The following is a 13,834-nucleotide window of genomic DNA, read 5'->3' as shown; positions in this document are numbered from 1 at the left end:
GAAGAAGAAGAAGAAGAAGAAGAAGAAGAAGAAGAAGAAGAAGAAGAAGAAGAAGAAGAAGAAGAAGAAGAAGAAGAAGAAGAAGAAGAAGAAGAAGAGAAGAAGAAGAAGAAGAAGAAGAAGAAGAAGAAGAAGAAGAGGAGGAGGAGGAGGAGGAGGAAGAGGTAGAAGAAGAAGAAGGAGGAGGAGGAGGAGGAGGAGGAGGATTTAATTTCTTTTTAAATTTCCCTTTAATTTAATTTCTTACAAACTCCTTTCCCTTCCCCTCTCACAACAAATACCCTGTGAGGTAGGTGGGGCTGAGAGAGCTCAGAAGAACTGTGACTAGCCCAAGGTCACCCAGCTGGCATGTGTTGGAGTGTACAGGCTAATCTGAATTCCCCAGATAAGCCTCCACAGCTCAGGCAGCAGAGCGGGGAATCAAACCCGGTTCCTCCAGATTAGAGTACACCTGCTCTGAACCATTACGTCATTGCTGCTCCTGACCCCTGATGTTTCATACCTACTGATATGAACCAGATCAGAGGTGCCCAACGTGGTTTCCTCCATTTGTCCATGGGGAGTTGAAGAGCTGACTTATAATTCTGCATGGGGAAACTAGTTGCAGACAGCTTTGGACATAGATGGCGAGGAGATCTGACGGCTCTGTCAAGATTTCCATCGTTTCACTGCAGAAGCACTTGAGATCCTTCCTTCTGTGCGAGAACTATCCTGCAGTCTGAAATCAGCCTGCAAACCAAATGCTGGGGAATGCAAAGGGAGTGGAGGGCAATCGGCAAGCAAGGGGTGGGATCCCCCGGGAGGCCCCAGCTGGCACCCGATCTGATTCCTTCCCTAATGTTGGCAAAAGCCATGACTGGCAGCAGGCCAGGGGCTTGCTGCCAGAGGACAAGCCATGCCCCTGAAGCCTGAACTTTGTTCTTCTCCCCACCCCTTGGCTCGGCTCAAGGTCCGGAAAGCAGCGGCGAAAGAAATCCTCCATGGCGGCGCAAGGGAACTCCAGCCCGGACTGCCTGTACGATGCTGTGGTGGTGGGAGCAGGGATCCAGGGCAGCTTCACGGCATATCACCTTGCCAAGCGCGGGCAGAAGACCCTCCTGCTGGAGCAGGTATGCTCAGCCCTTTCCCCTCATCATGCAATTCAGCTCCCAAAGGGACGGGGAGAGTCTGTTCCAGGCCGCCTCTGCCCGCATTCCCCCTCCCAGCTTCTTTTAGTGACCTTCAGCTTCCTGCGGTGCACATCCTGGGTCGTTTGTCCCCTCCAGCATGCCCAGGGCACGCTGCCAACCTCTTCCCTCTTCCTTGCATGCTTATAAATGAGGCAGCAATTTAAAAATGCAGCTTTGCACTCCCTCATTATAAGCGTCCCTTCTGGAGTCCCCTAAATATGGAGTTTGAGGTTAGGTGCCCGTTAGCATTACAGGTGTGTCAGGCTTCGTCCGGCAAGGCCTCCAGATAAAGTTAGTGGATCTTCTTATTTGTTCCCTTATCATCCCCTGCCAGCATCATGCTGGCAGGGGATGATGGGAACCATAGTCCATAACATCTGGAGGGGCATGAGTTTGACACCTATGTGTTAGACCCATCCATGTTCCAGATTTGTCTCCCTTTTACATCACAACTTGGCAACCTTCATTAGGATGGGAGCAGATGCCTTTTTCTTTTCTTTGTGTTGTTGGACGTTCGCTGTACCCGTGTTCCTTGCTGTCCTTCCGGTTTCATGTATGCCACTTCTGTTGATGCAGCACACAGGCATCGAGTGTAACACTGCTGTATTGTCGAAGGCTTTCATGGCTGGATTCAACTGGTTGTGGTGGGTTTTCCGGGCTGTGTGGCCGTGGTCTTGTAGACCTTGTTCCTAACATCTCCAGGTGTGTGTCACAGAGAGAAGTGTGTGTCTCTGTGATACACTTCTGAAGATGCCGGCCACAGATGCAGGCGAAACGTTAGGAACAAGATCTACCAGACCGCGGCCATGCAGCCCGGAAAACCCACCACAACCAGTTTAACACCACTATTTCTGTCTGTTTCCTGAATTGGGTGGCGGAGTGAGGTGGGGGGTGGCAGGTCCATGCCAAGTGGGGAGGATAGACAGGACAACCTGGGATTTGTCCAGTATAAATAAGGTGGCCCCAAAATTCAGTGATGCATCTAATTCTCTCTTCCCAATTCCATTTCAGTTCCCTCTGCCCCACACTCGAGGAAGCTCCCATGGGCAGAGCCGCATCATCCGTAGCGCCTATCCCGAGGACCACTACGTGGCCATGGTGAAAGAGGCGTATCGGCAGTGGGAAGAGCTGGAGGCCAAGAGTGGTACCCCACTCCGCAGGTGAGATGCCTTGGGCTTGGACCACGGCACCCTGAAGTACCCGTGCGCACTGGGGCAAACTTCAAAAGGGAAAGGGAGCTCAGGTCTACTGGGAAACCACATTCCCCACGCAACGTTACACTATTCCAAGAGATCAGTGTTCTGTACATGCCCAGAGGATTAGAGGATTCCAGCCTTTCGTTAGCACATCCCCCAGCCCAAAGGTGTTGTTGACTGGGGCTGAGTTCCAGGAACACATTGGCTGAAACAACCAACAAACTCTGAAGCCTGTTCCTGTTCACAAGAGCCAGTAAACCAGTGTGGGGGAGTGGTCAGTGCTTGGCTAGGAGCTGGGAGAACCAAGTTTGAATCCCGACTCTGCCCTGGGAGGTTGCTAGGTGACTTTTGGCCAGTCACACACTTGCAGCCCGACCTATCTCACAGGTCTTTTGATGTGAGGATGGAATGGAGGAGAGGAGAAATGTGTAGGTCTCCTCGGGGCCCCATTGAGAACAGTGGGGGATAAAAGAAGTAAAGAAATAATAAATAAAAGATCTACCATCTAGATATTGTTTCCCTCCCCCCATCCCTCCCTCTTTCCCCAGAAACCATATTTCCCAGCCTCTTAAAGGCCCTTTCCGCACCTGCAGACTATTGCACTGTCAATCCACCTTCAGTCCACCTTGAAGCTGGATCTGACTGTGCGGAATAGCAAAATCCACTTGCAAACAATTGTAAAAGTGGACTGAGCGTGCATTATTCTGCATGTGCGGAAGGGGCCTTATTAAGTGAGATGTTGTCAAGTTCCAAAGCTCTCCCCACCAGCCAATTCAGAACCAGTTTCACATGGGAACTGCCAGTCTTGGGGAGCATAGAACAGAACACGATTTTACCAATCAGATGCTAGAGTCCTGGCAGCCCAGCTCTTTGTTTAGGGCCCTCGGCCCAGGAAAAAAAATGCCTGGAGATTTTGAGGATGGAGCCTGAGAAGGACGGGGTTGGGGCGGGGAGGGATTTCAATGGGATGTAATGCCATAGAGACAGGTGGCAGAGAATGAGACTCTCCAGAGGTGTGTGGATTACCATTCCATCGAAAAGCTACCCTGCCAGCATGGCCAATTGGCCTTGCTGGTAGCTGATGCCACGGAATCTTGTGGTGAACACAACATCATGAGTGCCAAAGGTTCGCCACCACTGCCATAGGAATGAGCTGCAGTAGCTCGTAGGAGGTTAAGAGCTCGTACTCTAATCTGGAGGAACCGGCTTCTGATTCCCTGCTCTGTTGCCTGAGCTGTGGAGGCTATCTGGGAATTCAGGGATTAGCCTGTGCACTCCCACACACGCACAGACATGGGTGACCTTGGGCTAGTCACAGTTCTTCTGAGCTCTCTCAGGCCCCGCCACTTACCTCACAGGGTGTTTGTTGTGAGGGGAAAGGCAAGGAGACAAGCCCCTTGAGTCTCCCCACAGGAGTATAAAGGGGATATAAATCCAAACTACTCTCCACCAGAGCAGTCTTTTCTTTACATGAGTTGATCTCTGTTGCCCAAGAGATCAGTTACAAACCCCAGGAAATCTCCAGTCTCTTACCTGGAGATTGGCAACCCGCATCTTTTGCTCCCTGTCAACCACTGGCCCCTCAAACGCATAGGAGAGCATCATGAGGGTTCCAGGAAGAAGGTCTTGGAGCCCTCTTATTTGCTTTTGAATCCCGCTGCAGGGTTCCCCAACCAGGTATTCCTCCCCCACCACACCAGGCTGACTCTGCTGATTTCAGATTTTAAACTCCTAGATGCTGCCAGTGTCACCAGTGCAGGTTTGCTCCCTGCCCCATAGCAAGAGGAGACAGATCCTCCACCTAATTTATTTGACTCTCTAAAAGAAGAGCCATTAAGGAAATACGTATCTAAATGATTTTTCATCTCGCCAGGGTCAGCCGTAATAGACCCATCCATCTTATTAGCCGGGAGCCAAGAAAAAGACTGAGCTGCTTTTGTTGAGGCTAGTCTGGCCTCTGTCCTCACCAGAAGCCACTTCCTTCTGGCCTTGCCAAAGGCTATTGTAGGGACTACTGTCTCCCTCTATGAAGGCCAGGCCTTGATCAAGGATACTGAAGGGGGTAACTTTGACTTGCAAAACCCAGCGTGGTGTAGTGGTGAAGAGCAGGTGGATTCTAATCTGGAGAACCGGGTTTGATTCCACGCTTTTCCACCTGAGTGGCAGAAGCTTATCTGGTGAACCAGGTGTGCTCTTACACTCCCATATTCCTGCTGGGTGACCTTGGGCTAGTTACAGTTCCCTCTGAACTCTCTCAGCCCCACCTACCTCACCAGGTGTCTGTTGTGGGGAGAAGGGGGGGAAAGGAGCTTGTAAGCCACCTTGACTATCCTTACAGGAGAGAGCAGTGGGGTTTAAATCCAAACACCTCCTCCTTCTCCTCCTCTTCTTCATCATCTTCTTCTTCATTGGAGCCTGGGGCAGACAGGGGCCTCAGCAGGATATGTCATGGAGTCTACCCTTCAAAGAGGGACATATCTGTATAAAATAGCACCTATTGGGGCAAGCACTACTAGCTCTCCCCACACAGACACACTTGACATGGAGTTCGGGCTGGCGACTTGGTTAATCTGCCAAGTGGAGTTGACTTTTTTTGTCTATAACCGTAGTTTTACAACCATTAAGGCTTAAACTTATATCATTTAAAATCCCACCGTGAAGCTAAGGCTAAGCTCAGCATTAGACTGACCAGTAACTTTTCCTGCCTCCAGCTGTACACGCCTGGCTCCGTCCCCCAAGCTCAGACTTCAAAAGCCAGGTGGCTCTTGAGGCGAGCCAGCAGTATAATGCTGGAGCTGCACAGACTGGCTGCTCAGTTTGACACTGAACTCAGCCTAGCCCCAAAGCCTGCAGTTTAAAGCTCGACCCAGTCAGGCTGAGATCAAGCGTTGCTAGCTGAACAGGCCTGGCCAGGGGCCCTGATTTCACATGTATTAGGGCCTAGCTCCAGTGGCAAGCTGAGCTTTGGTCTGGCCAGGTTCAAGAAATGTTCAACATGTGTGCCAAGGTTCCTGACGCCACAATTTGAGCTTCTGGGGCACAGCGCAGTTCAACAGTGGCCTCTTGGAGGCTGCGGGGTGTGAACCAGCACCCCCTTAAAGTAGTGGTGCCCAGGGCATGTGCCCTGCCTTGTCCCATCCTAGATACGCCTCTGCCTTCAAAGCATTGGTCTGGTGATGAGCTGCAATTCTGGGGGATCTGCAGGTACCACATGGAAACTGGCATCCCTGCATGTTCCCACCAAACCCCCAGCAATCTCTCCATCAAGCTTTAAATGCCAACTTCCTCTTTGGCCCTGTTTCTACAGACCAACCCCGATGGTAATTCTGGGGCAGCAGCAGAACCCTGAGTTCCAGAGCTACTGGCAAGCAATGCAGCGCCTCCATGTCCCTTGAGCAGTCTCACTTCTCAAGCTCCTAGCTCCAAAAAGTACTCAACCAATCCCATCTCACGCTGGGGAGATGGCTGTGACTGACCTGACTGCAGGTGTGCTGTTCCCTGACAAGGCACTGCAAGCTATCCAGGTAACCAGAAGGGTGGAGAGACGAAGCCCCACTTCTCCCTTCTCAAACCTATGGTTCCCATGCCCAAGAAAGTTTAAGAGTAGCGCTGGGACACACAGGGACTTAATTTCTTGTTCTGTTTGGGACACAGGGCTGTTCTGTTCTGTGTGGGACACAGGGCTGTTCTGTCATGAGCCAGCATGCTGTAGTGGATTAAGAGCAGGTGAACTCTAATCCCTGAGAACCGCCTTTGATTCCCCACTCCTCCCACCTCAGTGGCAGAGGCTTGGGGCTGGTGAACCAGATGTGTTTCCATTATTCCTATATTCCTGGCAGACCTTAACTAGTCACAGGTTCCCACAGGACTCTTCGCCCCACCTTTCCTCACGAGGTGTCTGATTATGAGGAGAGGGAAGGGAAAGAGCTTGAAGCCAATTTTCAGTCTCCTCACAGGTAGTGCTGTGGGAATTACAAATCCAAACTCTTCTTCTTCATATGTCATAAAAATGGAGCAGAAGGAAGGAAAACTTTTCTGAAGGAAAAACCAGTGAAAGGAAAGGAAGTCCTCCAAATACTGGTTGAAATTCACATCCTAATGATTCTCCTGTACCCCAAGAGGGGGTTCCCTATTCTGCACCCGCCTCAAACTCTGGAAATCAGCACAGGAACTGGCTGAGAATGGTTGTATGCCTAGCTGGAAAAGATTGCTGAACTGCCAGCTTCACGCGGCTCAGTTAGACTGCTCCTGCACAGAGCTACTTTGTGCAAACCAAAAACCTCACAAGGGAGTGGGGAGGCAGAGGGGTAAAGGAAGCTGAACAGAGACATTTGGGGCTTGGCGAAGGCAGAAGCGAGGGAGATTAATCCAGCCCCCCTTTCCCCACCAGGAGCAGTTCCGGCGCAGTGGAGGAACGGTGCAAGACGGTGCCAAAGTCCTTGGCATCCTTCCTGGGAATGTGGTCACTATAGCAACCACCCGAGGGGAGTACCAGGCTAAACGCCTGGTGGTCACGGAAGGCTGAGCCTTATGGGACTAGTCGCCTCCTTGACTCCCCACTGGGAATCGAGAGCTGCTCTCCAGGTAAGTGTGCTATCTCACTGTATGGAAGGATTGTTAAGATGGAGTCAGAGGCAAGAGCTGAAAAAATCACAGCAACTGGGCGAGGCCTGAGTTGCAAGTGGAATAGAATCACTTTTAGACAGACAAGGGCCCAGAAGCCTGTGGGGAGTTTCCTTCAGATAGCTCATGTGGACTACAATCCCCTTAATGTAGCCCTGCCAGTATATGTGGCCAATTGGCTGCCAGCATGGCCACTCATTGGCCTTGTTGTGGGGAAGGGGGAGATACAATTAGCATGTGCCACTGGCCATGCTGGGACAGGGGCTGATGGAATTGTAGTCCATGAACATCTGGAGAGCCACAGGCTGCAGACCCCTGCTTTAGACCAGTGGTGGTGAACCTATGGCACGGGTGCCAGAGGTGGCACTCAGAGCCCTCTCTGTGGCACTTGCATAGAAACCCTCCTCACACATCTAAGGTTGGCCTGGGCAATGCTTGGGCTCAATTATTAGCCGGTTAAACCCTAAGATCTAGTTTTGGGGAAGCAGTGCTAGGTGACCCCTGTTAAAAGCGCTTGTTAAAAACTCACTTGACTTTCATGCCAAGAACTGAAAGCACCCATCCTTTATCTGGGGTAAGTAAGCTCTCAGTTGCTGGCAATGGGGCTTTGCTTCTGAGTAAAACCCTTCTAGGGTCGTGGATTCACCCGTTGGAAGAGGTTGCACAGTTGCTTCAAAGCAAAGCCACCGACACCATACTCAAGTTTACTCCCACAGTAGTATACGCACTGGCGCCAACCATTTTTTCAAACTACAACCTCAGTATTCACAGGTTTAAAATTGCCTGCCTTGGCACTTAAATATAAATAAGGGGCTTTAAGTTGTAATTTTAGCACTCAGTCTCAAAAAGGTTTGCTATCACCATCGCAGGACTGTTAAGTAATGTTTGGAATTGCATTGTAGTATTTAAAAACTCGCTAAACAGAATGGAAGGGCTGAGACTAGATGTCTGTTCTCCTTTGAGGGCTAGCTTTCCGCTTGTGATGTATCTTTGCGTTGACATGGGGAGCATTCAGAAGTGGGAGTCTTCTCACCTGGAAGTTGAAAGAGTGTAGCCAGTCCCAAGCCTCTTATTGATCCTCAGGTAATGTAGACTCCATCCACCTTCTGACTGGTGGCAAAAGGAGTCCCACCCTCCTCTTTGCCTGCCCTCACAGTCAGCTACAAGTACATCCACGTCTGCTACTGGCGAGGCAAAAGGGGGCCCCTCGCACTGCAGTGACCGACGTGAGACAGCTACCTTGTTTTCTGCACATTAACTCCCAAGCAAGATGTGCATCCACATCTATAAGGGACACTAGCTGAGAATACCCAGGAACCTAGATCCAAGGTAAGAGAAGGGTAAACAGAAAAACATGAAGAGTTATGGAAAGCTCTTCAAGAATTCTTTTTTTGAAATGCTACAAAAGCTATAACTTTTAAAAAAAAAGAAATATAATTGATTAGAACTCGTCTTGGGAGGCGTATAGGTTTATATTGAAACGTATTGGACTGGGAAGTAAATCTATCCCCCCCCCCTCCCTATCACTTACTGATTATTCTTTTCAGACTAAATATTTAGAGGGTACTAGAGAGATAGAATTTATTTAACTAAATGGTGCAAAGTTCAGTTAAGATTCTTTAAAAAGAGGTAGTTATTTAATAGGATAGTACAATCTCTGTGACCAAGTCGTACTATTATTTACTATGAAGATAGTACTATAATTTAGTAGGATAGCACAATCTCTAAGGCAGAGTGAAACTGGTTATTATAAGTCGCATTGTAGGTTACAAGACAAGGATCTCTCATTTGCAAGTTTGTATGTATGTTCTTTTTTCTTCTTTTCTACTCTACCTTGTAATCAGTACAAACTTGTATACGTGAATCCTATAAAATTCATTTTATTATGTATTATGACAATGTTAAAATAAAATTTATGTTTTAGAATTTTTTTAAAAGAAGTAAGAGAAGGGTGGGATCCAATGCACAGGGAGGGATCTGCAAGGGGTCTCTGGCGCCAGGGCTGCCAGGGACCAGTTCTGCTGGGCAGACAGACTAAGCAAAGGGAAAAGGACAAGGCCAGTTAGGCATTTTCCCCCATCAGAGGACAAGCTTTTCCTTCTATTAAACTAGAATTTGGGGCCACCCAAAGTAGTTGATGTACAATACATTTAAGAAGCACAGAAGAAAAGCAGACCAACTTACAGAACTCACCGCTGCAAGATGGTCACTAGTTTGTGTGTGCCGTCAAATCACTGCTGACTTATGGTGACCCGGTAGGATTTTCAAGGTAAGAGATGGGTGGAAGTGGCTTGCCATTGCCTGCCTCTGCGTGGGCTGAGAGGGTTCTTGGGAGAACTGTGACTGGCCAAAGATCACTCAGTAGGCTTCATGTGGAGGAGTAGGGAATCAAACCTGGATCTTTAGCTTGAGTCTGCCGCTCTTAGCCACCATGCTGGCTCTCTGCTGCCAGTTTAGATAGCCTGGTGTAGTTGGCTGACCCCTCTGGGAAACAGGATTCTGGGTTAGGAAGACACATCTCAGGGGCGTATGGCCCAGGGCGGACATATAGGGTCAAATGTCCCCAGGCTGCGGTAATTTAGTCACGTGGGTGGCAGAAAGTAACCCCCACACCCCTCCTCCTTCCCCCCTGGTCCATACGCTGACTTCAAGACAAGTGACATGAATTGACAAGTGACCGGGGGAATGGGGGTGTCAGAAAACTCAGATTTTGCACCAGGCTAGATGCGCCCCCCCCCTCTCCCTCCCTCCCCCTCCGCCTTGGTTCCCCCACAGGGAGGTACCCTGGCTTCAGCCAGACTCTCCTCTTCCCTTCTCCAGATATGTTATCACGATGGAAGCCCTGTGGATCCCGATCGACCAGATCAACCGGACCAGGCCTCTGCCATGCCTGACCTCCAGATCCTCCAGGATTTTATGAGGAACTATCTCCCGGGGCTCGATCCCCAGCCAGTGGTGCAGGAAAGGTGCTTGTATACGGTAAGAAGCTGCCAATAACCGGTCCCTGGGCTTGGGTGGAGATGGGCACGTTTACATTTCCTCCCCCAACTGGATCCAGAAGGGGAGGGGAGATGCTCCGGGCCTTCCCTCCTGGGTTGCAGGCATGCATGCCGCAGCTGCTCTCTAGGCAGGCATTCGGTGGGGGAAGAAGAACAGTCCCCCTGTGGGATTTCAGCCTGTTATGCATCTTGGACAGTGTTGGCTGCCTCCTGGTGGGACCTGGGGATCCCCCCCCCTCCAGAATTACATCTCATCTCCAGACGACAGAGATCAACAACCCTGGAGAAAAAGGGATCCTCTGGAGGGTGGGCTCTGAGGCATGGGACCCCGTTGAGGTAGATTCCAGCCTCTTGATGGGACATGGGATCCCTCCAGACTGCAGAGATCAATTTCCCTGGAGAAAATGGAAGCTTTGGGGATATTGGCACAAATTGATAAACTTCGGCCCACCAAGGAATTCCTGAATCCATGAGGACTACAATTCCCATCAGCCCTTGCCAGTATAGCCAATGCTCATGTTGGGAGGGACTGATGGGAATTGTAGTTCATGGACATCTGGAGGGTTGCGAGTTTTGGAGGATGAACTCTGTGGCATTGTATTCCACTGAGGATTCTGACCTCCCCAGGCTCCACCCCCCCCCCCAAAAAAAAATACCCAGAAGTTTCCCAGCCTCCTTTTAGCATCTCCAGTCATGGGCAAATAGTTTGTTCTCGTTGTGTCAGAACTGGTCTGCCTGCCCTCCTCTCGTACAAGGAAATCTCTCCACAGGAAGCCAACATTTGCCAAGCCCCCTTGGCTCTTCTGCACAACACCTGAAACGAGCCAGGTGGCAGGCAGACCTTTGCCTCTATCTGATCTAGTTCTCACAGGCTGGGCTGGATCGCCCTTCCTGGGGTTTGCTTTGCTCCCAGGATAACTGCCCCCTCGTTCCCTCGAGAATGGCTCCGTCAACATTATCTCCCATTTGTCTTGTCAGAACACGCCCGATGAGGACTTCGTTTTAGATCGGCACCCGCAGTTTAGCAACATCATCATTGGGGCGGGATTCTCAGGTAAGCAAGGCAGAAGTGGACTGGGGAAGAGGGGAGCTGGCACACCTGTGGCAGGTGCAGGACACAGGCCAGGGGATGAATAGTAATATTAGAAAGCACCCAGATAGTATTGTATAGCAAGATGGTTAATTTCATAGCCCCTTCCGCACATGCAGAATAATGCACATTCAATCCACTTTTGATGCACTTTGAAGCTGGATTTTACTTTGCAGAATAGCAAAATCCACTTTCAAACAGTTGTAAAAGTGGATTGAACATGCGTTATTCTGCATGTGTGGAAGGGGCCGTAGGTTTGCTGTAGTCACCATAGTCCTGTAGGGTAGGCATTAATCCTTAGAGAGGGCATTTTGGCACTTAGATGTTGGATATATTCCCATCAGCCTCTGCCAATTGGCCATGCTGGCAGGGCTGATGGGAAATCTGTAGTCCCATAATATCTGGAGTGCCAAAGGTTCGCCACCACTGTTATAGGGTGTTGCAGTGAGTGACTTAGCTACAGCCTCCTTGTGAGCAAGGACTCCAGTGAATTTCACAGTCCTGCTTTTTCAACGTTAACGCTCCGTGTTTCGATTTTGCTTCTCTCCACGAGCCCTATATCTTCATGTTCTGTTTTCTTTCCTCCCGCTGAATTTTCCTGCTAATATTAAGCCGTCCTCAAAGGCCGTTTTTGCATCGATGGCATATAAATGACATAAAGGAAACAAGCAAATCAGGAATGTCAGCAATAAAAACGGAGGAAACGAAAAAGGTCCCCCGAAAACGAATAGAATGAGAAAGGGGAGGATTCGTGCTGAAGGGGGAGGCGGGGATCATTTCACTGTTTACTCAGCAAATGTCCGGCACGCTCTATATCCTCAGCACCACCCAGGAGGATAACGGAGCAGGGAAGGGGCAGCAGTTTGCATTTAGTTCTTTCTCTTCCTTCTTTTGTCTCACAGGCCATGGGTTCAAATTTGCCCCTGTCATCGGAGAGATCCTTTGCCAGCTGAGCCTGGGGGAAGAGCCCCCCTATAACCTGGCTCCCTTCCGGATATGCCGTTTCCCAGTCTCCTCCAAATCCACCCTGTGAAGGCCACTGCCTCCAGTAGGACAACGAACCAGTATTGGGGCCCGATCTACATTTTTTTTAGGAGGGGCAAAAGTACAAAATGACACGCACACCCTCACTTGTTCTTTGAATATACGCATATACTCAAAACACATAACCCACAGTTCTTTTGAATGATATAATAAAGGATGTTGACCTTAGCGAACAGGTCATGAATAATTAATTTTAAAATTTTTAACCTATAATGTTGGGATGTTCCCTCAAACCTTCTGCGAACATAAAAACCCAGCTCGGGAAGGAAATCTTTCAGTCTAGCCTTCTCCTGGACACTTTTTGGAATAGGCCACGCATGATTTTGACATGGGAAGCGCCAAACGCACCTCCTGCTCCTGATAAAGTGCAACCCAGGAAAAGATTTATCTGATAATTAAGCTACTAGAAGCTAAAATGACTAAACTGCAGCTACTATACTTTAGTTCCTGGAAAAGATAATAATGGTAGGAAATGTTGAAGGAGGAGGAGGAGGAGGAAGAATTTGGATTTATACCCCACTTTCCCCTCCTGTAAGGAGTCTCAAGGTGGCTTACAAGCTCCTTTCCTTTCCTCTTCCCACAACAGACACCTTGAGTGGTAGGTGGGCCTGAGTGTATCTATGCAAACTGGAGCCCGGGGACAAAACCTGAATTTGCCCCTACCCCCCGGTATGGGCAGCCACCCTTCCCCACCACAACCAAACAATGATTTTTTGCACCACCTCACAAAACACCCCCCACCCTCAGCAAAACACACATGGCTCTCTCCCCATCAACTCTCTTTCCTAATGTTGTCCTTACACCAACCCTGTGAGGTAGGTTGGCCTGAGAAACAGCTCCCAGGCCCAACCAGTTCAAGGGGAAATTAACTTTTAAGCATGTAAATCTCTCACAAATCACCCCCATCAGAAGATTTACCAAACAAATGCCAGCATCATCTCTCACAGATCACCCCCCCACCCACAGCAAAACATACATGGCTCTCTCCCCATCAACTCTCTTTCCTAATTCTGTCCTTACACCAACCCTGTGAGGTAGGTTGGCCTGAGAAACAGCTCCAAGCCAGTGCAAGAGGAAATTAACTTTTAAGCATGTAAATCTCTCACAAATCACCCCCATCAGAAGATTTACCAAACAAATGCCAGCATCATCTCTCACAGATCACCCCCCCCACCCACAGCAAAACATACATGGCTCTCTCCCCATCAACTCTCTTTCCTAATTCTGTCCTTACACCAACCCTGTGAGGTAGGTTGGCCTGAGAAACAGCTCCAAGCCAGTTCAAGGGGAAATTAACTTTTAAGCATGTAAATCTCTCACAAATCACCCCCATCAGAAGATTTACCAAACAAATGCCAGCATCATCTCTCACAGATCACCCCCCCACCCACCCACAGCAAAACATGGATCACCCCCCACCCTTGAAGCAAAACATAATGCGGGCTCTCTCCCTCTATCAACTCTCTTCCTAATTTTGTCCCCCCAGCATCAACTCCCAGAGGTAGGCTGGCCTGGAGAAACAGCTCCAAGCCAGTGCAAGAGAGGAAATTAACTTTTAAGCATGTAAATCTCTACAAATCACCCCCATCAGAAGATTTCACCAAACAAATGCCAAGCATCATCTCTCACAGATCACCCCCCACCCACAGCAAAACATACATGGCTCTCTCCCCATCAACTCTCTTTCCTAATTCTGTCCTTACACCAACCCTG

General features: G+C 49.5%; 1 protein-coding gene across 1 annotated transcript; it reads left to right on the top strand.

Annotated features, from left to right (window-relative positions):
* Positions 1 to 980: 980 nt before the first annotated feature.
* Positions 981 to 12,357, top strand: PIPOX (pipecolic acid and sarcosine oxidase). The gene is given in 9 exon segments (XM_048518591.1): positions 981 to 1,109; positions 2,181 to 2,329; positions 5,673 to 5,889; positions 6,756 to 6,890; positions 6,892 to 6,949; positions 8,072 to 8,214; positions 9,764 to 9,967; positions 10,966 to 11,041; positions 11,980 to 12,357. Coding segments are annotated over 9 exon segments (1,242 nt in total). The 3' UTR covers positions 12,111 to 12,357.
* Positions 12,358 to 13,834: the final 1,477 nt, after the last annotated feature.

This window comes from Sphaerodactylus townsendi, linkage group LG16 (genome assembly GCF_021028975.2).
Source record: "Sphaerodactylus townsendi isolate TG3544 linkage group LG16, MPM_Stown_v2.3, whole genome shotgun sequence".
Lineage (NCBI taxonomy): Eukaryota > Metazoa > Chordata > Lepidosauria > Squamata > Sphaerodactylidae > Sphaerodactylus > Sphaerodactylus townsendi.
Note: the sequence above shows the minus strand (reverse complement) of the source record. Positions and strands in the feature narration are given on the sequence as shown.